This window comes from Giraffa tippelskirchi, chromosome 6 (assembly GCF_054371585.1).
Source record: "Giraffa tippelskirchi isolate mGirTip1 chromosome 6, T2T-mGirTip1v1.2.pri, whole genome shotgun sequence".
Classification (NCBI taxonomy): domain Eukaryota; kingdom Metazoa; phylum Chordata; class Mammalia; order Artiodactyla; family Giraffidae; genus Giraffa; species Giraffa tippelskirchi.
The window spans coordinates 123,811,912-123,838,900 of record NC_137280.1 but is presented as its reverse complement, the minus strand read 5'-3'; the positions used below and the strand labels follow the sequence as shown (position 1 = coordinate 123,838,900).

The 26,989-nt window shown below is 45.6% G+C and overlaps 2 protein-coding genes and 1 long non-coding RNA gene across 7 annotated transcripts in view; 2 read left to right on the top strand and 1 right to left on the bottom strand.

Annotated features, from left to right (window-relative positions):
- Positions 1-237: 237 nt before the first annotated feature.
- Positions 238-18,406, bottom strand: LOC145510231 (uncharacterized). 2 transcript variants are annotated; one of them, XR_014056889.1, is made up of 5 exons: positions 18,040-18,406; positions 10,985-11,050; positions 9,053-9,095; positions 2,616-2,816; positions 238-1,656 (listed from the first exon to the last, which is right to left on the bottom strand). It is a non-coding gene; the product is annotated as an uncharacterized LOC145510231 (long non-coding RNA). The 2 variants fall into 2 exon arrangements; XR_014056890.1 differs by lacking the exons at positions 9,053-9,095; positions 10,985-11,050; positions 18,040-18,406 and adding an exon at positions 4,288-4,617 and having other exon boundaries at positions 238-1,729; positions 2,671-2,816.
- ECSCR (endothelial cell surface expressed chemotaxis and apoptosis regulator) lies at positions 1,423-9,382 on the top strand. Of its 2 annotated transcripts, XM_081500960.1 has the most exons (10): positions 1,423-1,539; positions 5,079-5,129; positions 5,290-5,343; positions 5,777-5,905; positions 6,323-6,370; positions 7,016-7,129; positions 7,529-7,627; positions 7,858-7,894; positions 8,781-8,877; positions 9,037-9,382. In XM_081500960.1, the coding sequence occupies exons 1-10, from the start codon at positions 1,479-1,481 to the stop codon at positions 9,043-9,045; spliced, it is 699 nt and encodes a 232-aa protein (XP_081357086.1). In that variant the 5' UTR covers positions 1,423-1,478; the 3' UTR covers positions 9,046-9,382. The 2 variants fall into 2 exon arrangements, with proteins under 2 accessions (XP_081357086.1, XP_081357087.1); XM_081500961.1 differs by lacking the exon at positions 5,079-5,129.
- The window catches only part of DNAJC18 (DnaJ heat shock protein family (Hsp40) member C18), a 37,278-nt gene continuing 20,173 nt past the window's right edge, over positions 9,885-26,989 (top strand). The window contains exons 1-2 of one of the 3 annotated variants that reach the window (XM_081500957.1): positions 9,885-10,055; positions 20,265-20,451. In XM_081500957.1, the coding sequence (XP_081357083.1) occupies positions 20,348-20,451 (104 nt within the window). In that variant the 5' untranslated portion in view covers positions 9,885-10,055; positions 20,265-20,347. Of the gene's footprint in view, positions 10,056-18,533; positions 18,617-18,911; positions 19,191-20,264; positions 20,452-26,989 lie in introns of those variants that run through there. The other 2 variants (XM_081500956.1, XM_081500958.1) reach the window with 2 other exon arrangements.

Here is a 26,989-nt window from a genome sequence, read left to right as displayed (position 1 = left end):
CCTTTCACGTCCCCTGCCACCTTCAGGAGCTTGAGTCTGCCTGCTCATCCCTCCTCCACAGGATCCCAAACACTTGTCCTAACCCCACCCCTGCTCCCCAGGACTTGCCGGCTCTACATCCCAACTGATTCCCTGAAGTCATTATCCTTTGATTTTTTTTTTTTAAAGCAATTTCTCAAGCACACTGAAAAGTGCAGACTATAATATACTAAGTCTCTCTGGCCCAGCCACCAGCTCTGTTCATCTCAATAGTCTGTCACATTTATTTCAAAGAATTTTAAGAACTAAAACATTACAAATAGAAGCTTCACTCCCTACCTCTCCCCTCCTTCTCACCCTAGGGATAATCATCTTGTTGAATTTGATATTTATCGTTCCCAATCAAGGCATTCTTTTCTCTTTGTGCTTTTTCTTCATTGGTTTTTACAAGTATGAACTCTGTTATGTCTATTTGCATTCGTCTATAACTTCATTTGTGAATGTGTGTGCTTTAATGCTTCTGAGTTACAAGAAGTGCCCACTAATCTCGCTTCTCTCTGGAAACAGTATATAAAGGATAACTTTTGGTCCCCAGCTAACTCCATAGGACCAGCCATCCCTCAATCTGTTCCTCACTGTGCAGCCACCACCTTTTATTCTAGTCTGGAGACCAGGAGACCCCCTAGGAACTCCTCTCACCCAGTGATCTGATCCCAGAAGATAAGCCTCCTGATTCCTTATCTCTCAGCCCAGCTGCTACACACACTGATGTTTAGAGACCCCACTCAACCTCCAACCTCACTTAAGCTGCTGGTCACTGGGTTTCTGACTTGACCTGCAGAGTGAGTGCAACTGGCTGGCTGGATGCTAAGGACAGGGTGCTGCTGGAGCACAGGGAACACCTGACCCCAACATGAGGGGAGGGCTGAGGGAGGGATGCTTAGAACATGGTTCTCTAGTTTTTCTATGCAGAATAACAAGAATGTTGTAATGTCTCCCTGAAAGATTCAAGGAGTCCCAGCTGGATCTGGAGTCCTGAGGAGGGAGAGATGTGTAGAGGATTCAGAGTCTACAGAGGGTGGGTGGCCAGTGGGCCGAGCTTTAGGGCTCAGTGAGACAGAGTGATACTCCAAGAAAGCCTCCGGGTGGTGTGCGGAGGGACAGATGGACCCCTGCAGAGGGGAAGAGTGGGGGTGCGGGGCCAGGTCGCCATCACTGGCTTTTGTGCCCAGGTCCTGGCGGAGACCACGTGGCCCTAGCCAAGGCCACGAGGAGCCTAGGCGCAGGCGCTGCTGTTTCGGCCTTACATCCTCAGCTGGGCTGCCTGACTGAGCAGGGCCCCTGGAGCCAGTCCCAATCTGTTTCCTTCTATTCTTTGACAGGAAGCTCCTGGAGAGCCGGCCCCCACCCCCCACCCCGCCCCAGCAGTCCCTCTCTCCTCTCCACTATGGACAGAGCTTCCACTCAGAGGCTGCCTGCCCATCGCAGACCCAGCTGACATGGGGAGCGTCGGAGAAACACAGCTGCGCTGGGCCATCCTGGGCTTCCTCCTGTTCCAAGGTAAGAGGCACCCACCACTGTCCTTCAGCAGTTCCTCTCTGGTGGCCTGCAGTTCTGGGCGCCTGTCCCTCCTCTGGGACACACACAGCACGCAGGCTCTACATCCAGGGCTTCACTCTGCCGGAGGGAAATTCCAGAGCCTTGTTATGAAGGGGATCACTTGGGTGGGGAGCTGGTCATTCCCAGGCAGCTGTAACATAGAGATATTCTTAGACGCTTTGGTGAGAAACTTTCCAGGGAGAATTGGGCCCCCCAGGGAGGCTGGCCCCCTGAAATGTGGGAAGTGACTGTCTTGGTGTGAGGTTCAAGCTGGAAAGCTCCCTCCAGGCTGTCCTAGCACAAAATGGTCTGTACCTTGGGCTTCACAGGTGACCTTTTTTCTTCTTTCATATGAGAAATAACAACCTAGGATCTCCAAATATTGACTTTATGGTCAAATCACAGCAAGGAGGACTCAGGTTAGATACAAGGAACTATTTGCCCAAGAAGCTGTACACATTTCATCTAGGGGGCCAGATGAAACAATCCCCAGAATTAATGACTTGGGAACAAAACATCTCAGGGCTCTGGTAGCTTAGGACTTGTGAGGTAGTTCATAAGGGGTCTTCTAATTAGGGAGCAGTTGCTGGGAATCATGAGAAATCCAGGAGATTCTGACTCACAGGGCAGAAACTTCCCTTTGGTCATCCCTTCCCCACCCCCACTCTACCCTTCACAAGCCCTCTACTGAGGATTTAGGAGCATGTGCTCAAAGCGATAGAAGGAAGTTCCAGAGTATTTGGACAGGGAGGGGAGGGAGGATGGTTTTTTCTTAATGGTGGGTAAGAGAGCCTGAGTACTCCAACAGTCTGTCTCCTGGAGAGGTCAGACATGTCTCTGAAAGCCCAAAGACTCCAATCATCTCAATCCTATCCCGCCCCACCCAACCCCCTCCCAGGAGGACAGAGTCACACACTTGACCTGGGGCTTGGGACTAGGTGGTTGTAGAAACTGCAGAAATGGCAGAGGAGGAAATTAAAAAGTGAGACTCATGAGGGGACATTTTCACAAACCTAGGCTTCTCCCAGCTTCCCTACCTGCCATCCTGCCCCAGGCAAGCACCAGGGCTGGGAATGTCCTTAGTTTTTCTACCTGAGCTGTGAGCATCCTAACCGCTCCTCCCAGGATCTCAGAGCGCTCACTGTTGCCTTCTTTGTTGTACTGGAGAATCTTTCCAGGATATTCAGGCTCACAGAGAGACTTGAGTATGGAGATGCAGATTCAGGGCAGACTTGAAACTTGGAGGATTTAAGAGAAGGGGGCAAAAATTAAAATGTCCAGAATTTCTTGAGCGTGAGCTGTCAGGCCCTGTGTTAAGTGCTCTGTGTGAATTTTCTTATCATCACAACTTGTGGGCTACTAAAATCACTTGCATTTTAAAGAAGAGAAAACTGAGGCCCAGCTCAGACAGTAAGTGACAGAATCAGGGCTTGAACCAAGACCGTCAGTCTACAAAATCCATAATTTTAACTACTCAACTATGCTGCTAAGGAACACAGCGTGGTGGTGGTGAAGAGGGGAAGGAGAGAGGCTAGAAGGGAATGAAGCAGGTAGGGATAAGGGAGAGGACCAAGAAAGTAAGAAATCCCTGTGGTCAGTGTTCTTCCAGTTCTGCGTGCCCAGTGGTCTGAGGCACCTGGGCCTGTAGGAACACGAGCTTCACAAGTCCCTCCTCTCTTCAAAGAGGAATCCACTGTTGACACAGTGTTCCGGTCGGGGGAGGGGAGACGGGAGACAAAGAGAGAGCAGACCACTGCGAGTTGGAGCTTGTGACTTTGAAACTCCTTCTAACTAGTTTTGCTTCTAGAAAAGTGCAAGAAGGCAGTGAACTGTGCCTTTCCACTAAAAACCAAAGTTATAACCTTCTAGAACTAAGATGGTACCTTAGATATGCTTGATCAATAACTGATAGATTGATCTACCTGATAGATGTCTATCAATAACTGATAGACATGCCTCAGATTGAAAGTGTTTGCCCAGGGTCATCTCCAGCTGGGAAAGATTCTCTCTAGGCTGGCGCACCTAGAAGCTTTAGCTCCCCGCTTGACACCCCTACCCAAGGAGGGAATGGGGCTATGAGAGATGGTGACCTGGAAAAACACGGCCCAGGCTTTGGGCAAGCTTGGGCTTGGAAACAATTAATTCCTCTCCATCTGAGTGATAGCCTCACAGAGAAAGGCAGTGGTTAAAGAAAATAAACAGACCAGCAGGCTGCTCCAGGCTGGGCGGGCCCCTGGCCCTCAGCCGCCTCTGTTTACCCGGGCCCCGGGCTTCCAGGTCTGCTGCTTCCCTGTTGACCAGGGGCCGAGGGAGCAGGAGGCCAGGCCAGTGGCTGCAGTCCCTGCCCAGCCAGTGGAGGACGGGAACCCAGCTGGGCGGCTCCACTTCCCCACGATGTTTTCCTTTCACATTGTTCACAGGTTTCAGGAATGATTTCATTGTGGAAAATGAGCAAACACAACCTGACCTCTCAGGTCCCACACACACAGGGGACACATGTATGGGCACACCAGCACACACGACCTCTGCATGGAGGCCCACAGGCACACACATGTACGTACACAAAAGGGAACAAGGGCTTGTGACCGGGGCCTCCTGATAATCGCCTCCTCCCTGGGTTCGGCTAACAGTGACCATTTCCAAAGTAGCCTCTACCTGTTAGAGTACACTGGTTGCTCGTTCTAGAATTTCCCTGCCTCCAGTATGTACCTCAGAACTTGCTTCATGTGTAGGCCCCCACCTCCAGCTGGAGGGACAGAGAGACAGCCCAGACACCAAGCCCAGCCCCTAACTCCATCTTATTCACCACATCTTTTCATCCCCTTCCCTTGGGGCAAGGCCAGGATGACAGCATTCACAGAAAAGGAATGGCTCTGCAGCACTGTAGTGAGAGCTGCAGTGAGAGACCTGAGTTCTGGGTCTTTGTCTAGACGTGGCCTGTCACTGGCCCTCTGTCCTCGGACATATTGCTAATTTGAAACAACCTTCCCCTGTACTCATGTCAGGTTTGTATGTAACCCACATGGGGTTGAAGAGACCGGAAAAGACTTTGGGATACTGAACTGTGAAGTGGTGGTGACAGTGCGACTGAGTCACAGAGGAAGCCAGTACCATGAGCTGGAGTCACATCCTCTAGCCCTCTGCCAGGGTGTCTGTCTTCTAGCACAGGGGGCTGGAAGCCAAAAGGCCTGAGTTCTTCTCCAGGGTGGGCACTGGGCAGAAAGCTCACCAAGCTAGTCTATATGTTCTCCTTTCTCTTGCCGGCCTCAGCGTCCAGCTCACAGGGCCTACTCCATCATTCAGGGCTGGGTGCTTAGAAAGAAGAGCTCCAGGCCCGTTTTGCAGTAATCTCTCACATGCCTTGAGAGTGGAGAGAGATGGATGATTGGGTGGTGGGTGGGGTAGGGAGAAAAGTCTAGAAAACTCCAGCTTATTGAAGAAGAGAGGGAGACAGAGCAGTCAGAGGCAGTGGATCCTCAGTCTCAGATGATCTGTTTCAGGAGCCTTCAACAGTCAAAGTTCAACCACAGAGCCAACTTCCCCTAAAACAAGTGAGTGTGGCTGCCGGGTGGCCAAGTCCTGCCCCTTGCCCAGCCCTCTCCCCAGCCCTTTAGACCTGCTTGGAGCACAAGGGTTCTTGGGTGGGCTAGGGAGCGTGGTGGCATCACCAAACCTGCCCAGCCTCCAACTGCCCTTCGCCTATATTTGCAGGTCCTTCCACAGAAGTCAACAGCTTAAGCCCACTGTCCGGCACCTGGACCACAGGTACCCTGCTGCTCAGGTTATAGATGCCATCCAGAGAGGGTCCAACAATGAGGCAGACACAGAGTCTGCTCTAACGGACAATACAGAGTAATAGGGGACCAGACAAGTAAATAGGACCTCACATTGACAGTTAGGAGGCGGGGAAGGGCTGTGATGGGCATAAGCCAAAGGTGCTATGGGAACCCAGGCAACATCAACCACTTCAGATGTAGGGCCAGACATCCCAGACTGAGTGGTCTCTGAAGCTGAGGCCCAAAAAGGAGTCAGTCAGATGAAGGCTGTGGGGTGGAGGGCAGTAGGGCATACCACAGGCAGAGGGCACTGCAAAGGTAAAGGCCTAGAGGAACTGAAGGCAGGTTTGGGACTAAAGAGCCTTCCTGGTCACATGCTGGCTGAGGCCCTAAGCAGGCCACATGCGCTTCCTAATCTGCAGCAGCGTCAGAGACGCCCTCACAGTTCTCCACGGAAGCCGTGACTCTGAGTTCAAGCACCGTGGCTGGTCATTTGCTGTCCTCTCCGGGACTGACTTGGTCCCAGTCACAGAAACACACATCAGGACTCAGTGAGTACCTGGGGCTGGGGGTGGAAAAACACTGGGTCATGTCTGACTGGGTTCCTTCTTCCTCACTCAGGAGGCCCAGGGTCCTGCCCCACAGTGAGGGTTTGCACCAGGATCCACATCAGTGGTACCCCGCTTTGGGAGACAACTAGAGTGGCCTGGGGGTGAGGGTGGGGAGAATGGAGCTAGGAATGGGTCACAGTGAAGGTAAAAGGACCCTGGACTCAGGATTGATAAAGGCATGGATGAGATAAATGGGGGGGAGGTGGGGTAAGAAAACGCAAAATGATGGAAAGGAAGGCATAAAAGGTTGGGAAAGGGCTACACGCTTCTCAGGGTAGGCTGGCCTTCACCCCGCAGTATGGGAGAAAACCAGGAGTGGGTGGGTACCTTCCATCTGGGCCCTGTTTTATGGTGCAGGCACTGATGTTCCGAGCAGTGGCAGGAGCAGCAACAGCATGAGCGGAGGTATGTCCTGTCTGTGCTCACAGAGGAGAGTGCCCTGACCCTTTCTCTTGTCCCAGCCCTCTGCTCTGTGACTTTTTTTATACTTCCCACCTTATTTGGTGGGGCGGGGGGTGGGGTGAGGATAAGGAAGTGGAATCGTGGAATTGCAATCAGGCCTGCAGTAAACGTGTTGAAGCTGGGCAGAGATGGAAACTGTACTGCATTATAAGAGCATCAGAAACTTGTGTCCATTAACTGGCAGCCTGACTTGTTAGGTCAGTGCCTGGGGACAAACATCCAGTGCCCTTCCTTCCTTCCAATTCAACATTTGGGAAAACACAGACGGCTCCTCGTGTTTTGTTTTAGGAGCCCAGTCTGGCTCCCTATCTCCACAGCCCTCCTCTAGGCCCCATGGGTGTGGTGGGAAGAGCATAATGAGGGGAAGCATCCTGAACTTTCTGAAGTCCTCTGGAACTAGGAACACAAGCAACCAGCAGTTCTCTTCCTGTGATCCCATGTCTCCCAGCTCTGAAGGGTGGGAGAGTGTCTTTTGTGGGAGTTCTTCCTCAGTCCTCTACCTGGGGGAAGTGGGAGGGGGCTGGCTTTCTCATGTAGGCTGAGTCAGTCCCTTCGCTGACACTCCTATCCCTCGCTACTCCTTTCTAGACACCTCTCACAATGCTACTTCCACATCACTCAACATGAGTTTTAGGATGACAGCAGACTCCACTGTCCCACCCAGCCCCACGTCAGAGACGGTGCTCACTGTGGCTGCATTTGGTGAGAGGGAGAATGTAGGGAGTGGCGGGGGGGGAGGCTCATTGTGAACTGACTTGAACTGTGGGTCTGGGAACACAAGTTCAAATCTTGCCCGTTTGTTTCGGGAGGGTTGGCTGATGAGGAAGATGCTGGTGGGGAAGGAGCCTCCACTGTCCCTCCACTCAGCTCTTTTGGACTCTGGTGGACTCCATGTTCTTAAGAGAGGATGGGGTAGGCTGTGGAGGTCACTTTGGCTAGAGATACAGGCTGACAGCGCATTCATTTGGGAGTGAAGGGGAATTCACTTTGCTCCCAGAACCTGTATAAACAGCACTCAGCTGGGAAGGGAATTTGGACTTCTGTTGCCCTCTTTTGTCCCTTCCTCTGCCTTTCCCTCACCCCATTCTTTTTCCTGTTCAGGTGTTATCAGCTTCATTGCCATCCTAGTGGTTGTGGTGATTGTCCTGGTCAGTGTGGTCAGTCTAAGGTTTAAGTGTCGGAAGAACAAGGAGTCTGAAGGTACATGCCCTGACTCTCAGGGCCCCATTTGCCTCTCTTTGATGAAGGACCCACAGCCAGACTCTAGGCCTGACACCGAGCCAGGAATTGAGGGAAGGAACAGCACGCAGGGGAAATGAGAGATAGCCGGGGCGGAGGTGGGGGGGTCCACTTAGGTGGGCTTTGAAGGGCCAGTTGAGCTTCTGAGTTACAGCCTGTGGCCTCCAACCTGTGCCTTTGGGTTTTTACAGATCCCCAGAAACCTGGGAGTTCAGGGCTCTCTGAAAGGTAAGACTGTTAGGAGTGCAAGAAAAGAATCATCTACTGACCTCTTACTCCTCCACTCCAAGAGGGAACCAATGCTTCCTGCTTTTTACACACACACACACACACACACACACACACACAGACACACACACACACATACACACACAAAGTCCTGACAGCCTCACTGAGGCCAGGGCTGGGGGTGGACAGGATAGGGGTGGAACTGAAAGGAAATAGTCAGGTGAGAGGAGATGGACTTTACTCCCAAGGAATCCTTTACCCCCAAGGCTAAGTCTTTATTAATTTCTTCATGAAAAGTGAAGGAACTCAGATTCTAATATACTCCTTAAGCAGAGGGTACGTATTTAAGGAACCACTTTCTGAATACTTTGTATGTGCCAAGCACTATCTTAGGTATTTTGTAATTTTATCTCAAGTCCTTAGAGTTCTTCAAGGCAGATATTTCTGCATTTTACACATTAAAAAAGTTAAGGAGAAGTTGTGGCTCTAGAGGTGAAGAACCTGCCTTCCAGTGCAGGAGACATGAGAAATGTGGGTTTGATCCCTGAGTCGGGAAGATTCTTGCCTGGAGAATCCCATGGACAGAGGAGCCTAGTGGGCTACACTCTATAGGGGCACAAAGAGTCAGATACGACTGAAGCAACTTAGCACACAGGAGAGGTTTTAACTTGGTCCAGGTCACACAAGTAGTAGGTAATAAAACTAAGATTTAAACACAAGTCTTTTGGGCTTCAAAGCACATACTCGTTTGACGACAGTCTACCACCAAAATAAAGGCTTCTCAAAACAAAGGTTTAAGTTTCAACACCCCCCCCTCAACAATTCCTTGACCCCCAATGCCCTGCAGCTCTTTCTCTCTAAAATCCATGTTCCCTTCCTTCCCCAGTGGTTCCACAGCCAATGCAGAGAAAGAGAGCATCACTCTTATCTCGATGAAGAACATCAACATGAATAACAGCAAAGGATGCCCCTCAGCAGAGAAGGTGCATTTTTTTTCCTGGTTCCTTCCTTCTCCTTCCTCCTCCTTTCAGTCTCTATTTCCTTAACCAGAAAGGAGATATTCTCAAAGATCCAGACTCTTCTTTCCCTACCCAACCATGGCTAATAACTTCACCCATCCTCATTATGTATTTATTTTGCAGGTTCTTTAAAACCAACCTTGGATCCCAATGGATCTGATGATGATGCAACTGCCTTGTGACTGTAAGGAAGAAGGTGATGGCATCAGTAGAGGCAATGAACCAAATATAAATTATTGTTTCCCATTTACTCCCAGATTGAAAGGACACTAGCATCCCTCCAGATCTGAGAGGGAGCTGCCAGTATGAGAGACTCTTTCCCACGTGGACAGTCAGCCTAGAAACACAGCCTGCTCCTCCCTGCCATTTCAAAGTCACAGGAAGGAGAAGTCTACAGAGCCAGAGCAAGGAAAATGACAAAGTGAACTGATCCTTTTTCCTTGGCATTAAAGTTATTTTCTCACCTGCAGTCTAATTTCTTTTAAGGTCTATGCTCCCATGAGTATTTCTTAGAGTGTTTTAGCAGTTCTGGGGCCTCCTTTTGGAGGTAAGGCACGTGTACAAGCTTCTACCCCTGTGGGGAGCTCTCTGAGAAACATGGGAGGTGGAGAGAACGTTTGATTAGGTCTGCCTTGTTTTACTTGATTTATTTACTTATTGTTTATTTATTTATTATTATAAATCACTACTTATTTATTAAGTAGTGATGAGGACGAACCGCTCCAATAGAAGGGAGAGAAAAGGAGCTATAAACAGTGACCAACTGTCAGCAGTTGGTCTGCAGGGTGAGAACACCAGAGGCACAATGCATTTAGATTCAGACACTCCAGTGACAAGAGCTGAATAATATAAAGGCAAATGTCCTCTGCCTGCCCCAGGTAGACGTGATTCACCTTCATCCTAGTGGTGGGAATAGCACTGGAAAGGATAGATCTATGACTTCATAAACCTAAATCTACCCCCTTTGCCCCACACAGCTATGATTTCTGTGTCTGAGAAAGAGAATGAAGGTTCATAAACACTGTAAAGTCATTTAAAGAGAATGAGAAAAAGAAAGTCATCTGCATTCTTAGTAATCTCTACCACGACACTGGTTTGGAAGTGAATCTTGGTTGGGGAGAGTCAATGGAAGAGTCATCTGGGTATGTCTGCATGGAGTGCCATAAGCATCTGGTTGATGACAGTTTAGAACCCAGGAAAATACAAATTAGCCATTCTGAAGCAACCATATGCTATTTTCTTCTGGATTTAGACTCTGTGAAGTAACAGGAGAGAGAAAGCTTAGAACAGAAAGTTTCACTCTACTTGTCTCAATGAAACTATTAAAGTGTTCTGAAGAAACCTACTGGATTCTAATATCCTCTAGGGCAGGGCCTGTAACCTGCTCACATCTGTAGCTTCTATGTGGTACATCATGCCAAGTATATCAGAGGTCGTGAAGACTGGCTTGTGAGTGCAGAGCATCTAGTCAAAAGGCTGGGCTCTGCCACAGACTTGCAGCTTGATTTGGGTGAAACTATCCCCACCTCTGAAACTATTTTCTTACTTTTAAAGTGAGGTGGGTAGACTACTTGGTCTTCCCTATCTTTTTTGGTTCTTATATTCTACATTTGGTAAACTCAAGATATAAGAGAAAAGGAACACAATATTTTGAGCAGAGATCATTTTGGGTGGGAGCCAGAGACAAGTATTGGGTGACTCTGGGACTTAGATTTTCCTATGTGTTAGTGTGCATCAATGTGGAAGAATGATCCCAGCCTAGCCCTGTCTATCTCACAGGCTACTTGGTAGGTAAAATGGAATAGTAAATGTGGAGACACTTGGAAAGTAAAAGGGATAGCTGGCAACTGCAGCAGATAAGGTGGAGTACCACTACCCAGGTCCCACTTCAGGATCAAGACCCTTGATCTTAAACTGCTGGAAGTGTTGGCTGCTGAGGGCTCATAGCTGACTTATGACTGGTTGGTGAGAGTGGAGGTGGGAGTGAAGACCTGGACTCCTTATATCAATTTTTCCCTCTGCTTAATTCTGCTTCCCTTATAACTCACAACTTAATGTTAGGAACACTCACCAATAAACCTTCAGCATGCAAACCTCAGAGACTGTTTCCTGGAGTACCCAACATGTGACAGCAATTCTATAACATTTAAAAAATAATTGATATATTTTATTTAAGCCACAATGCAAAAAACACATGACTTCCTAGCCAGTTTCAGTACAAAAATCCATTCACTGGGATAGAACTCTCCAGGTGACCTAACAATGTCTAGAAGTACTGGATTCTTTTTGAATCGTTATTGTTACTCTGACTGCCAGGGGGACTTAGTTCAGTTCCTTATCATGCTGGACTAATTAGGTTAAGGACATGGTTTCATTCTAGGTAACTCAGTTGACATCTTCATTATAAGGCCACAAACTTCCCCCTGATTCTGGACAATGTTATACAAATATGAGCTGTTAGTCCTAAGGAATTTATATGTGGGAGAAATGGGGTGAACTGGTATCAACAAGAGACTGAAAGCCTTTACTCTGAAACTGACATTGAAATAACACATTAGCCAAGTTGACTTTCCTGTTGTCAAATATAAATACCCTTTGGGAAGAGGTTAAGGATGAATTCACTTCATGCTGAATTCTGCTCTCTAGCAAGCTATATTAGAGGGGTTTCTGCTGGAGAATCTTACTATTTATGTAAATACAGGACCCCACCTCTGACAGGAAATCCAAGTATAGCCTTTCCCTGCAGCTTCCCTGAGCCCATATTTCTTCCTTGATGTCTAGACAACAGGATGGTGGACGGCTTCCTCCCTATTCTAACATAGGATTCCAGGGCTCCAAAGCAGGAACAGGTGGCGGGGTGGGCTAGTTGCTGTGCGTCCTTCCCTTGCTTCTCCCTGCATCCAATGGGAGGTCAACTGACAAGTCAGCGCAGGAGCACAGGCTCCATCAAACAGAGGGATGATTTATTCAGTATCTTTCTTCCAGGGCTGGATAGGGCAGCACCTCAATCATATAGGGCACACAGCAAACATCAGTATCACCGGCAAAAATTCACTACAGTTAAACAAATTTTTCTAAAAATAGAGAAACTGATAGAAATCTGAGGCTGGTTCTAGGTGAAGTGGTTTAGCAGATGAGTTACTGGAGGCCTCCCAGCCTAGGTCTTGAACACAATTTCCCAAAGCCAGGCTAGTACTACTCAATTCTATTGAATTTGCTAGGAAACATTGTGTGGCTCTGCTCAGCAGCTTCCCCCTTGATTTGTGGACATCCTTTCTCATCTCTTTGAACTTCTTTCTGCACCTACCTCCCTTTCTTTGAGAACTGCCAAGTTTTCATCCCTTATTTCCTTCCCAGGTGCTCTCACTCTTCCTGCTGATTACTTTCCCCAGCACCTCCATCCTGAGCCCTTTAAGCCCACAGTTTCCTCTTTTACCAAACAGAGATTGAATTTGACAGTGGGAATTATGTTTGTTGTGTGGTTGGCATGCTTAAGCAAAAACTGGCACATAAGTGTTCTAAATGTTGAGGATTTGGAGTTCTAAGTTAGTCCTGGTGATATAGTCACAGAAAAATTCACCCAGAAGTGTTAATTGAGGTGTAAATGAGCTGAAGGACATATTTGCATGGTAATATCTGAGAAACTTGCAATGCTAAACCATTTTTTACTGATCTAGAAGTCACTGAGCCATCTAGAAGTGGAGGAAGTGAGGTTTCAGAGGATAACGGGAAACGTCATTGAGGTACCAGATATTTCCAAGAGGCCTCAGCTTCCCAAATCTTGTCCGGTATTCTTGAACCTGGACCCTACTCCTAGTTCAGTTCAGTTCAGCTCAGTTGCTCAGTAGTGTCTGACTCTTTCTGACCCCATGGACTGCAGCACACCAGGTCTCCCTATCCATCACCAACTCCCGGAGCTTACTCAAACTCAAGTCCATCGAGTCAGTGACGCCATCCAACCATCTCATCCTCTGTCTTCCCCTTCTCCTTATGCCTTCAATCTTTCCCAGCATCTAGGTCTTTTCCAAAGAGTCAGTTCTTCACATCAGGTGGCCAAATTATTGGAGTTTCAGCTTCAGCATCAGTTCTTCCAATGAATATTCGGGACTGATCTCCTTTAGGATTGACTGGTTTGATCTCCTTGCAGTCCAAGGGACTCTCAAGAGCCTTCTCCAACACCACAGTTCAAAAGCATCAATTCTTCAGTGCTCAGCTTTCTTTACAGTCCAACTCTCACATCCATACATGACTTATGGAAAAATCATAGCTTGACTAGACAAACCTTTGTTGGCAAAGTAACGTCTTGCTTTTTAATATGCTGTCTAGGTTGGTCATAGCTTTTCTTCCAAGGAGCAAGCATCGTTTGATTTCATGGCTGCAGTCACCATCTGCAGTGATTTTGGAGCTCCCCAAAATTAAGTCTCTCACTGTTTCTATTGTTTCCCCATCTATTTGCCATGAAGTGATGGGACCACGATCTTAGTTTTCTGAATGTTGAGTTTTAAGCCAACTTTCTTGCTCTCCTCTTTCACTTTCATCAAAAGGCTCTTTGCTTCTTCCTTGCTTTCTGCCATAAGGGTGGTGTCATCTGTGTATCTGAGGTTAATGATATTCCTCCCAGCTATCTTGATTCCAGCTTGTGTTTCATCCAGCCAGGCATTTCACATGATGTACTCTGCACGTAAGTTAAATAGGCAGGGTGACAATATACAGCCTTGACATACTCCTTTCCCGATTTGGAACCAGTCTGTTGTTCCATGTCCAGTTCTAACTGTTGCTTTCTGACCTGCATACAGATTTCTCAACAGGCAGGTCAGGTGGTCTGGTATTCCCATCTCTTTCAGAATTTTCCACAGTTTGTTGTGATCCACACAGTCAAAGGCTTTGCCGTAGTCAATAAAGAAGATGTTTTTCTGGAACTCTCTTGCTTTATCAATGATCCAATGGATGTTGGCAATTTGATCTCTGATTCCTCTGCCTTTTCTAAAACCAGCTTGAACATCTGGAAGTTCACGGTTCACGTACTACTGAAGTTTGGCTTGGAGAATTTGGAGCATTACTTTGCTAGTGTGTGAGATGAATGCAATTGTGTGGTAGTTTGAGCATTCTTTGATATTGCCTTTCTTTGGGATTGGAATGAAAACTGAACTTTTCCAGTCATGTGGCCACTGCTGAGTTTTCCAAATTTGCTGGCATATTGAGTGCAGCACTTTCACAGCATCATCTTTTAGGATTTGAAATAGCTCAGCTGGAATTCCATCACCTCCACTAGCTTTGTTCATAGTGATGCTTCCTAAGGCCCACTTGACTTCACATTCCAGGATGTCTGGCTCTAGGTGAGTGATCACACCATCATGGTTATCTGGGTCACGAAGGTATTTTTTGTATAGTTCTTCTGTGTATTCTTGCCACCTCTTCTTAATATCTTCTGCTTCTGTTAGGTCCATACCATTTCTGTCCTTTATTGTGCCCATCTTTGCATGAAATGTTCCCTTGGTATCTCTAATTTTCTTGAAGAGATCTCTAGTCTTTTCCATTCTATTATTTTCCTCTATTTCTTTGCATTGATCAGTGAGGAAGGCTTTCTTATCTCTCCCTGATATTCTTTGGAACTCTGCATTAAAATGAGTATATCTTTCCTTTTCTCCATCGCCTTTAGTTTCTCTTCTTTTCTCAGCTATCTGTAAGACCTCCTCAGACAACCAGTTTGCCTTTCTGCATTTCTTCTTCTTGGGGATGGTCTTGATCACTGCCTCTTGTACAATGTCACAAACCTCCATCTATAGTTCTTCAGGCACTCTATCAGATCTAATCCCTTGAATCTATTTGTTACTTCCACTGTATAATCATAAGGGATTTAACTTAGGTCATACTTGAATGGTATAGTGGTTTTCCCTTCTTTCTTCAATTTAAGTCTGAATTTGGCAATAAGGAGTTCATGACCTGAGCCACAGTCAGCTCCCAGTCTTGTTTTTGCTAACTGTATAGAGCTTCTCCATCTTTGGCTGCAAAGAATATAATCAATCTGATTTCAGTATTGATCATCTGGTGATGTTCATGTGTAGAGTCTTCTCTTGTGTTGTTGGAAGAGGGTGTTTGCTATGACCACTGCGGTCTCTTGGCAAAACTCTGTTAGTCTTTGCCCTGCTTCATTTTGTACTCCAAGGTCAAATTTTTTTACTCCAGGTATCTCTTGACTTCCTACTTTTGCATTCCAATCCCCTAAAATGAAAAGGACATCTTTTTTGGATGTTAGTTTTAGAAGGTCTTGTAGGTCTTCATAGAACCGTTCAACTTCAGCTGCTTCAGCGTACTGTTCAGGGCATAGACTTGGATTACTGTGATATTGAATGGTTTGCCTTGGAAACGAACAGAGATTATTCTGTCATTTTTGAGATTGCATCCAAGTACTGCATTTTGGACTCTTTTGTCGAAAAAGCAAGAGAGTTCCAGAAAAACATCTATTTCTGCTTTATTGACTATGCCAAAGCCTTTGACTGTGTGGATCACAATAAACTGTGGAAAATTCTGAAAGAGATGGGAATACCAGACCATCTGACCTGTCTCTTGAGAAACCTGTATGCAGGTCAGGAAGCAACAGTTAGAACTGGACAGGGAACAACAGACTGGTTCCAAATAGGAAAATGAGTACGTCAAGGCTGTATATTGTCACCCTGCTTATTTAACTTATATGCAGAGTACATCATGAGAAACGCTGGGCTGGAAGAAACACAAGCTGGAATCAAGATTGCCGGGAGAAATATCAATAACCTCAGATATGTGGATGACACCACCCTTATGGCAGAAAGTGAAGAAGAACTAAAGAGCCTCTTGATGAAGGTGAAGGAGGAGAGTGAAAAAGTTGGCTTAAAGCTCAACGTTCAGAAAACTAAGATCATGGCATCTGGTCCCATCACTCCATGGGAAATAGATGGGGAAACAGTGGAAACAGTGTCAGACTTTATTTTTTGGGGCTCCAAAATCACTGCTGATGGTGATTGCAGCCATGACATTAAAAGACGCTTACTCCTTGGAAGGAAGGTTATGGCCAACCTAGATAGCATATTTAAAAGCAGAGACATTACTTTGCCAACAAAAGTCCGTCTAGTCAAGGCTATGGTTTTTCCAGTGGTCATGTATGGATGTGAGAGTTGGACAGTGAAGAAGCTGAGTGCCGAAGAATTGATGCTTTTGAACTGTGGTGTTGGAGAAGACTCTTGAGAGTCCCTTGGACTGCAAGGAGATCCAATCAATCCATCCTAAAAGAGATCAATCCTGGGTGTCCATTGGAAGGTCTGATGTTGAAGCTGAAGCTCCAATACTTTGGGCACCTCATGCGAAGGGTTGACTCATTGGAAAAGACCCTAATGCTGGGTAGGATTGGGGGCGGGAGGAGAAGGGGACGACAGAGGATGAGATGGTTGGATGGCATCACCGACTTGATGGACATGGGTTTGGGTGGACTCCGGGAGTTGGTGATGGACAGGGAGGCCTGGCGTGCTGCAATTCATGGGGTCGCAAAGAGTCGGACACGACTGAGCGACTGAACTGAACTGAACTGTTGACTATGATGGCTACTCCATTTCTTCTAAGGGATTCTTTCGCCCACAGTAGTAGATATAATGGTCATCTGAGTTAAATTCATCCATTTCATTCCATTTTAGTTCATTAATTCCTAAAATGTTGATGTTCACTCTTGCTATCTCCTGTTTGACCACTTCCAATTCGCCTTGATTCATGGACCTAACATTCCAGGTTCCTAGGCAATATTGCTCTTTGGAGCATCAGACTTTACTTCCATCACCAGTCATATCCACAACTCAGAGTTGTTTTTGCTTTGGCTCCATCTCTTCGTTCTTTCTGGAGTTATTTCTCCACTGATCTCCAGTAGCATATTGGGCACCTATCAACCTGGGGAGTTCATCTTTCAGTGTCCTATCTTTTTGCCTTTTCATGCTGTTTATGGTGTTCTCAAGGCAAGAAAACTGAAGTGGTTTGCCATTCCCTTCTCCAGTGGACCACATTTTGTCAGAACTCTCCACCATGACCTGTCCATCTTGGGTGGCCCTACACAGCATGGCTCAAAGTTTCATTGAGTTAGACAAGGCTGTGGTTGATATGATCAGTTTGGTTATTTTTCTGTGACCCTACTCCTAAGTAGCCCCATAATTCATAGCACCTCTTCTCAATCCAACTTCTCCCATATAATGCTCTAACATCCCCACTGTCAACCAGATACCTCTGACTTCATGGTATTCTGACATCTTTGACTCTAGTCCAGTGCCCCTGGACTTCAAGACATATTCCACCTTTCCCTGCCCATCTTCTAGAGTAGTCTGTCTAGCCTCCCTAAACTAAATAAACTTCCTTTTTATATTTAACCACCTAAAGGATGTCCCTGATCAGACCCCTTGTCTGGAGAGCACAAGTGGCTTCTTCAGGACCCAGCCTTCTGTGTACACACTGATGCTCATGTATCCCAGGGCCATGACTGCAGGGAAGGGATGGAACTGCTTACAACTGAAGGCATTTACCTTTTCAGTTTGTGTCTAGGGCTGTATATCTCCCCCACTCCACCCCAACTACCTAAGTAGCTGCTGTTTGATATCATAATTGACATAACTTATTTGGCCTTCCTGAGTAAGATCTCAGTGAATTCCAGGTGATTTTTTGTTTGGGGATGTACATGATCATGTTTCACTTCTGCAGACCTGATTTTTGGCCATCCCAATTCACCTGCAGGGATAAGTCAGTAAGGACACTTAAGAATCGTTTTTTTTCTTTGCTAGGCTCCATGTAAACCTGAGTGGAAAAATGCAGGGATAATTCTTCATTTCCTTTTCACTCATCTCCTAGGGCCTGGTCCTTCAGAAAAGAGGATGGGCCCAGTGAACGAATGGAGTGGAGGAGAGAAGTCTCAGAGGGGCCCTGGAGACTTCAGGGATGGATGTCTGATGGAGACTTGAGACATCCTGGGATGGATGGAGACTAAGGAAAAGCAAAGATAGGAATCTAACGCCAGTTCCAAAACCTGCCTTTTTCTCCTTTCTCTACCCCTGACTTCTATTGGACACTCTAATGAAACTATGCCAGAGACGCTCCCTTCTAACCACATAAAACTCTCACCTTTTTATTTCCTTGATTCTTCCCAGGGTTGGGTTCAACATCACCAAAACTTGTCCTGGACCAAACACACACTTTTACACAGAATAGGCGTCAGCGTATATTTTCAAAGGACATCCCTGAGGCTAAAAATAGTCACAACGTCACCCTCTAGCCCATAGTTTGCAATGTCTTCCCCAATGGATCTCATCGCGTCTCCTTGAACTTCCCAGCTGTTATGCGGCGTGGAAGCCACTATCCCGACAGTACAGATGAGGAAAAGCTCTGCCTGCAGTTGTCACAGTAGCAGCTATGAGCCGCTAGGCAGAAGGCAGTCAACTGGCAGCAAAACGCTTCCACAGGCCTTTCAAGGGTCGCGCCCCTTTACACCACTGCAGCTGCGACCCTTGGCGCAATGCAGGCCGGAGATTGTAGTCCAGTGAGCCGCAGTTCCTATGGATTGGACTACAATGACCAGCATGCCTCGCGCTTTTTGGCCCCCCTTCCCTTTTAGCCTCGGGCGCGGGGGAGGCTCGGCAGACCTGCTGGCTGGGAACCGATATGGCAGCGACTTTGGGCAGCGGGGAGCGCTGGACGGAAGGTACCAGGTTCTGGCCAGAGGGTGGGACAGGGCAGGGTCTCGGAGAAATCAGGGATGGGACTCCTGATGGCACCTGAAAGGGCTGAGATCCTGGGCCTGAGATGAAGGACAGAGGCCTATGAGAAGATGCTGGGGCTGAGTGGGGTTCCTGGTGAGGTAGGAGACTGTCCAGGACAGGGGACCGGGATATGGAATCCAGGAGCGTTGGCTCAAGCTGAGGACCCGGCTCGGTACCCACTGTCACCTGTGACGACTTGTTGCCTCCGGCCCCCAGCCCCGCCCAGGGCCTGCAGCTATCAGGCCCCGCCCGCGCCAAGGTGGGCGGGGTAACGCGGTCTCCCGCAGCTTGCTTACCCGGTCCTTATCCTTGCCTCCAAACTGGGCTGCCTGACCCTCGACCTGGGTTTCGTCTTGTCCCTGCATCCAGCACTGGGACGGATAGGCCAGCCTATTCCATCCTACAGTCAGGCAAAGAGGACTGAACCAATGCCTATTATGTATTCTGCATTATGGATTTGACAGACATGGTCCCCTGAGCCCACAGAACTCTCAGTCTACTGAGGGAGTTTGACAGGTAAACAGTCAGTTACGAAAGAAGGCCAAAATGTCCTGGGCTACACAGCAAGGTTGTAGGTTTTGGGGGGCATACTGTTAAGGTACTCAACACGACTTGGGTTTCAGAGGAGGCCTCATGAAGAAAGCGTTACATATGATGACATGAAGGATACACTGGAGCTAGCCAGACCTACTTAGGGAAAAGTTTTGCAAGCAGAAGGAACAGCATGTGCTAAGGCCCAGAGAAAACAAGGCATTGCTGATCTGAAGGGAGATTGTTGTGGTAGAAGGTAGAGTACAGAGGAGCTTGTGGTGAGATTTGAAGCTAAAGAGACAGGCTGGGCCCATGAGAAGAGATCTGAACATGGAGCAATGGGTAGTCACTAAGATGTTAAGCAGGAGAAAAGGGTTTTTTGTCTTACCCAGATCCTCTAGACAGGACATGAGCATTCTGCCTTCTTTGACTATATTGCTATGGCCCTCTTCACACCCTGCAGGCATTAAGATTAATTAAATCCTCTCCCTTTAAGCAGTAACCTCTTTGTGGTCAGGAGTAGATCTTACCGATACACCTCCTTGATCTATCTAGCCAAATGTCTTGTACATATTAGTTCTATAACTGTTTAAACATTGAACTCATCTCTACTTTAAATCTTAGTGGTGGAAAGCATTGCAACAAAAAATAATATGTTATGAACAATTCTCTTCTGACCATGAACCACAGAGAAATAGACTTCCCCGGTGCTGCCCTAAATCCAAGGTATTGGGCAGATGCCTCTGGAGTGCCTTTACTGGCCCTGAGTCAAGATTATTTGCTGGCTGATGCATATAGGGGTGATGGACATTTTAATGCTTCATGTTTCTGACATTAAAAGTTTTTCATGATCGCTTCTATATTTTCTGTATTGTTTTCTCAAGGAAGATGTTTCTTCTGCTTTGTATGGATTTGGATCTGTAAAAGTCAGTATGACACCACTAACCTGGCCCTCAAACGTTCACTGGCCTACAGGCAGCCTCCCAGATAGCTAAGGCCAGTAGCAAAGTTGATTTGCAGGTCAGAGTGAACCCTCATGGAGGTGCTGTTGTTTTGCAGCTTACATTGATGCAGTCAGAAGAAACAAATACCCAGAAGACAGACCTCCTGAAAGTCATGACCCCTGTGGTTGCTGTAACTGCATGAGGGGACAGAAGGAAAAGAAGTCTGAGAATGAATGGAGTCAGACCCGACAGGGTGAGGGGAACTCCACTTATACAGAGGAGCAACTGCTTGGAGTACAAAGGTGAGCCTGTCGTGGGATTAAATGAGTGATTTTATGTAGCATGCCTAGCACAGATGATCTGTTATGTAAGTATTGACTGCTATTATTATTATTATCATTGAAGCACAATAACATCTTGGCCTCTGAGGCAAAGTTAGGTGGAAGTGGAGTGTTAGGCTATAATCTGAAGTAACTGCCCTGCTTCTACTCTAAGAGAATCAGGGAAGACCAGGTTGACATAACAGACATCTGTACAACATCCTACTCAACAACAGCAGAATGTACAATCTTCTCAAGTATACATGGGACATTATCCAGAGTAGACCATATGTTAGGCTATAAAACAAACCTTAATAAATTTAAAAGGATTAAAATAAAACACTGTATGTTCTTTGAAATTGACAACAGAAGGAAATTTGGGTAATTCACAAATATGTGAAAATTAAACAACATATTCCTAAATAACAGATAGGTCCAGAGGAAATCACAAGGAAAATTAGAAAATACTTTGAGATGATTGAAAATGAAAACACAACATACCAAAACATATAGGATACAGCTAAAGCAATACTTAGAGGAAATTTATAGCTATAAATGTTTATTTTTCTAAAATCTCAAATCAATAACCTAATCTAAAAAAAGAAGAACAAACTAAATTCAAACAAAGAGAAGGAAATAATATAGGGTGAAAATAAATGAAATAGAGGATAGCAAAACAATAGAGATCAACAAAAGCACAAGTTGTTGGTTATCAACAAAACTGACAAACTTTTAGCTAGACTGACCAAGCCAAAAAAGGGAGAAGACTCAGATAACTAAAATCAGAAGTGAAATAGGGGATATCACTACCAGTCTTACAAAAATAATGATTATGTAAGAGAATATTGTGAACAATTACATGCCAACAAATTAGAGAACTTAAATGAAATGGATAAATTCAATTTCCCACAAATAAAAGCCCAGGCACCAATGACTTAACTGGTGAATTCTACCAGATGTCTGAAGAAGAATTAACTAATCTTTCATTAACTATTACAGAAAATACCAAAGAAGGGAACACTTTCCAAGTCATTCTATGGACCAGTATTACCCTATAACCAAATACAGACGAAAGCATCACAAGATGGGTACAGATTTCTGCAACATATAAAACATGTAAAAAGGATTATATATCTTGACCAAGTGAGATTTATCCTAGGAGTACAAGGTTGTTTAACACATGAAAATAAAATAATGTAATACACCATATTTAGGTCATACCTGAATGGTCTAGTGGTTTTCCATACTTTCTTCAATTTAAGTCTGAATTTGGCAATAAGGAGTTCATGATCTGAGTCAGGTATGACCTAAATCAAATCCCTTATGATTATACAGTGGAAGTGACAAATAGATTTAAGGGACTAGATCTGATAGAGTGCCTGATGAACTATGGACAGAGGTTCATGACACTGTACAGGAGACAGGGATCAAGACCATCCCCATGGAAAAGAAATGCAAAAAAGCAAAATGGCTGCCTGAGGAGGTCTTACAAATAGCTGGGAAATGAAGAGAAGCAAAAAGCAAAGGACAAAAGGAAAGATATTCCCATCTGAATGCAGAATTCCAAAGAATAGCAAGGAGAGATAAGAAAGCCTTCCTCAGCAATCAGTGCAAAGAAATAGAGGAAAACAACATAATGAGAAAGACTAGAGATCTCTTCAAGAAATTAGAGATACCAAGGGAACATTTCATGCAAAGATGGGCGCAATAAAGGACAGAAATGGTAGGGACATAACAGAAGCAGAAGATATTAAGAAGAGGTGGCAAGAATACATAGAAGAACTGTACAAAAAAGATCTTCACAACCCAGATAATCATGATGGTGTGATCACTCAGCTAGAGCCGGACAGCCTGGAATGTGAAGTCAAGTGGGCCTTAGAAAGCATCACTATGAACAAAGCTAGTGGAGGAGATGGAATTCCAGTTGAGCTATTTCAAATCCTAAAAGATGATGCTGTGAAAATGCTGCACTCAATATGCCAGCAAATCTGGAAAACTCAGCAGTGGCCACAGGACTGGAAAAGGTCAGTTTTCATTCCAATTCCAAAGAAAGGCAATGCCAAAGAATGCTCAAAATACTGCACAATTGCACTCATGTCACACGCTAGTAAAGTAATGCTCAAGATTCTCCAAGCCAGACTTCAGCAATACTTGAACTGTGAACTTCCAGATGTTCAAGCTGGTTTTATCAAATTATTCATCGTTAAGTCTGATGTTAGCTGTGGATTTTTAGTAGATGACCTTTATCTGGCTGAGGAAGTTCCTTTCTACTCCTAGTGTACTGAATATTGTTATCATGAGAGTGTTGGATTTTGTCAAATGCTTTTTCTACACCTATTGAAATGATCATATGACTTTTGTCTTTCATTCTATTAATACGGTGTATTCAGTTCAGTTTAGTTCAGTCGCTCAGTCGTGTCCGACTCTTTGCGACCCCATGAACTACAGCACGCCAGGCCTCCCTGTCCATCACCAACTCCCGGAGTTTGAGGCAGAGGAACCAGAGATCAAATTGCCGACATCCAATGGATCATCGAAAAAGCAAGAGAGTTCCAGAAAAACATCTATTTCTGCTTTATTGATTACGCCAAAGCCTTTGACTGTGTGGATCACAATAAACTGGAAAATTCTGAAAGAGATGGGAATACCAGACCATCTGACCTGTCTCTTGAGAAACCTGTATGCAGGTCAGGAAGCAATAGTTAGAACTGAACATGGAACAACAGACTGGTTCCAAATAGGAAAACGAGTACGTCAAGGCTGTATATTGTCACCCTGCTTATTTAACTTATATGCAGAGTACATCATGAGAAACGCTGGGCTGGAAGAAACACAAGCTGGAATCAAGATTGCCAGGAGAAATATCAATAACCTCAGATATGCAGATGACACCACCCTTATGGCAGAAAGTGAAGAAGAACTAAAGAGCCTCTTGATGAAAGTGAAAGAGGAGAGTGAAAAAGTTGGCTTAAAGCTCAACGTTCAGAAAACTAAGATCATGGCATCTGGTCCCATCACTTCATGGGAAATAGATGGGGAAACAATGTCAGACTTTATTTTTTGGGGCTCCAAAATCACTGCTGATGGTGATTGCAGCCATGAAATTAAAAGACGCTTACTCCTTGGAAAGAAGGTTATGACCAACCTAGATAGCATATTTAAAAGCAGAGACATTACTTTGCCAACAGAGGTCCATCTAGTCAAGGCTATGGTTTTTCCAGTAGTCATGTATGGATGTGAGAGTTGGACGGTGAAGAAAGCTGAGCGCCGAAGAATTGATGCTTTTGAACTGTGGTGTTGGAGAAGACTCTTGAGAGTCCCTTGGACTGCAAGAAGATCCAACCAGTCCATCCTAAAGGAGATCAGTCCTGGGTGTTCATTGGAAGGACTGATGTTGAAGCTGAAATTCCAATACTTTGGCCACCTCATGCGAAGAGTTGACTCATTGGAAAAGACCCTGATGCTGGGAAGGATTGGGGGCAGGAGGAGAAGGGAATGACAGAGGATGAGATGGTTGGATGGCATCACCGACTCGATGGACATGGGTTTGGGTAAACTCCGGGAGTTGGTGATGGACAGGGAGGCCTGGCATGCTGTAGTTCATGGGGTCGCAAAGAGTCGGACACGACTGAGCGACTGAACTGAACGGAACTGAATACACCGTATTAATAGAATGAAAGACAAAAGTCATATGATCATTTCAATAGGTGTAGAAAAAGCATTTGACAAAATCCAACACTCTCATGATAACAATATTCAGTACACTAGGAGTAGAAAGGAACTTCCTCAGCCAGATAAAGTTCATCTACTAAAAATCCACAGCTAACATCAGACTTAATGATGAATAATTTGAAGCTCTCCAAGATCAGAAACAGGACAGGAACAAGACAAGTACATTCACTCTAGCTATTACTATTCAACATTGTGCTGGAGGTTCAGTTCAGTTCAGTCGCTCAGTCGTGTCCGACTCTCTGCGACCCCATGAATTGCAGCACGCCAGGCCTCTCTGTCCATCACCAACTCCCGGAGTCTATCCAAACCCATGTTCATCGAGTCGGTGATGCCATCCAACCATCTCATCCTCTGTCGTCCCCTTCTCCTCCCGCCCCCAATCCTACCCAGCATTAGGGTCTTTTCCAATGAGTCAACCCTTCGCATGAGGTGGCCAAAGTATTGGAGCTTCAGCTTCAACATCAGACCTTCCAATGAACACCCAGGATTGATCTCGTTCAGGATAGATTGATTGGATCTCCTTGCAGTCCAAGGGACTCTCAAGAGTCTTCTCCAACACCACAGTTCAAAAGCATCAATTCTGCGGTGCTCAGCTTTCTTCACCGTCCAACTCTCACATCCATACATGACCACTGGAAAAACCATAGCCTTGACTAGACGGACTTTTGTTGGCAAAGTAATGTCTCTGCTTTTAAACATGCTATCTAGGTTGGCCATAACCTTCCTTCCAAGGAATAAGCGTCTTTTAATTTCATGGCTGCAGTCACCATCAGCAGTGATTCTGGAGCCCAAAAAAGTAAAGTCTGACACTGTTTCCACTGTTTCCCCATCTATTTCCCATGGAGTGATGGGACCAGATGCCATGATCTTAGTTTTCTGAACGTTGAGCTTTAAGCCAACTTTTTCACTCTCCTCCTTCACCTTCATCAAGAGGCTCTTTAGTTCTTCTTCACTTTCTGCCATAAGGGTGGTGTAATCCGCATATCTGAGGTTAATGATATTTCTCCTGGCAATCTTGATTCCAGCTTGTGTTTCTTCCAGCTCAGCGTTTCTCATGATGTACTCTGCATATAAGTTAAATAAGCAGGGTGACAATATACAGCCTTGACGTACTCGTTTTCCTATTTGGAACCAGTCTGTTGTTCCCTGTCCAGTTCTAACTGTTGCTTCCTGACCTGCATACAGGTTTCTCAAGAGACAGGTCAGATGGTCTGGTATTCCCATCTCTTTCAGAATTTTCCACAGTTTATTGTGATCCACACAGTCAAAGGCTTTGGCATAGTCAATAAAGCAGAAATAGATGTTTTTCTGGAACTCTCTTGCTTTTTCGATGATCCAGCGGATATTGGCAATTTGATCTCTGGTTCCTGGAGAGTTCAAGCCAGGGCAATTAGGCAAGAAAAATAAGAAGCCAGCCAGATTGGAAAAAAGAAGTAAAACTGTATTCACATATGTTATGATCTAGTATAGAAAATTTTAAGGAATATGCACACGCAAACTATTAGAACTGATAAATGACTTCAGCAAAGATCAATATACAAAAATCATTATTTTTCTTTTTTTCACTTAATAAACATATATTTATAGATATACAATTTCAGAATTCTAATCAAGAAATACAGCTTCTCAGGGGATCCGTTAGGATCTATGTTCTTATTGCACATGGCTCAGCCCATCTAGGGACATCTACTGAGACCAGAGGGTCGGGGTAGTGGGGGCAGAACACCGGGGTCAGCACAGGCAGGTCGCTCTCATCCATATCCAATTCTGCGCATCTCTCTCGGCTAGGGTGGCCACTTCATCCCAGGGCAGGACTTTATGTATAAAGCCATATTTGACATTTCTTAACCAAGCTTCCTTTCCCAGCAAGAATCCTATTTGTTGGGGAACTTTTAAAAGAGAGCCAAGAGAAGCTCCGGGAGGGTAATGACCCCCTCCTGGCTGGCAGCTTGGGGTACTAAGGCTTCAGGGGATGGCTGGCTCAATGACACATCCACTGCCAGAGAAAAATTTGGGAAAAACAGTAATTCCAAAAGGTTCAGTATAAACTGTGGAAATGAATAAAACCACCCTCCCTTCCCCTGGCAGTAACTGCTCTTTTGAGAAAAACCCTCATTTGAATGTGATGATAAGAAACTCTTGTGGTTCATCCTTTGTCCAACATGCAAGAGAAGGCCAGGTGGCGTCACGACCATGGAGGGTAGAGACAGAGGTGCCCATGGTCACGGACTTTCTTCAGGAGCCAGCTGCTGCCTCAGGGTCCTGGGCACCACCTGGTTGACTCTTCGAGGAAAAGCCTTCTGGAGTCTTTGGTGTATAACTTAGCAAAAACCAGTAGCAACAATTGAGCTATGCCCTGGTGCACCTATAAGGGAAAACTTGCATAGGGAAATCATTATTTTTCTATACACTAGCAATGAACAATCTGAAAATGAAAACAGTTTCATTTATAACAGCATCAAAAAGAATAAAATGCTTAGGAATAAATTTAACAAATGTAAGATTGTACATTGAGAACTACAAACTTCATTAAAAGAAATTAAAGAAACTCTAAATAAATAGGACGTTTGCCTGTGTTTATGAATTGAAAGGCTTAATATTGGTTCAGTTCAGTCACGCAGTCATGTTCAACTCTACGACCCCATGGACTGAAGCATGCCAGGCTTCCCTGTCCATCACCAGCTCCTGGAGCTTGCTCAAACTCATGTCCATCGAGTCGGTGATGCCATCCAACCATCTCATCCTCTGTCATCCCCTTTTCCTCCTGCCTTCAATCTTTCCCAGCATC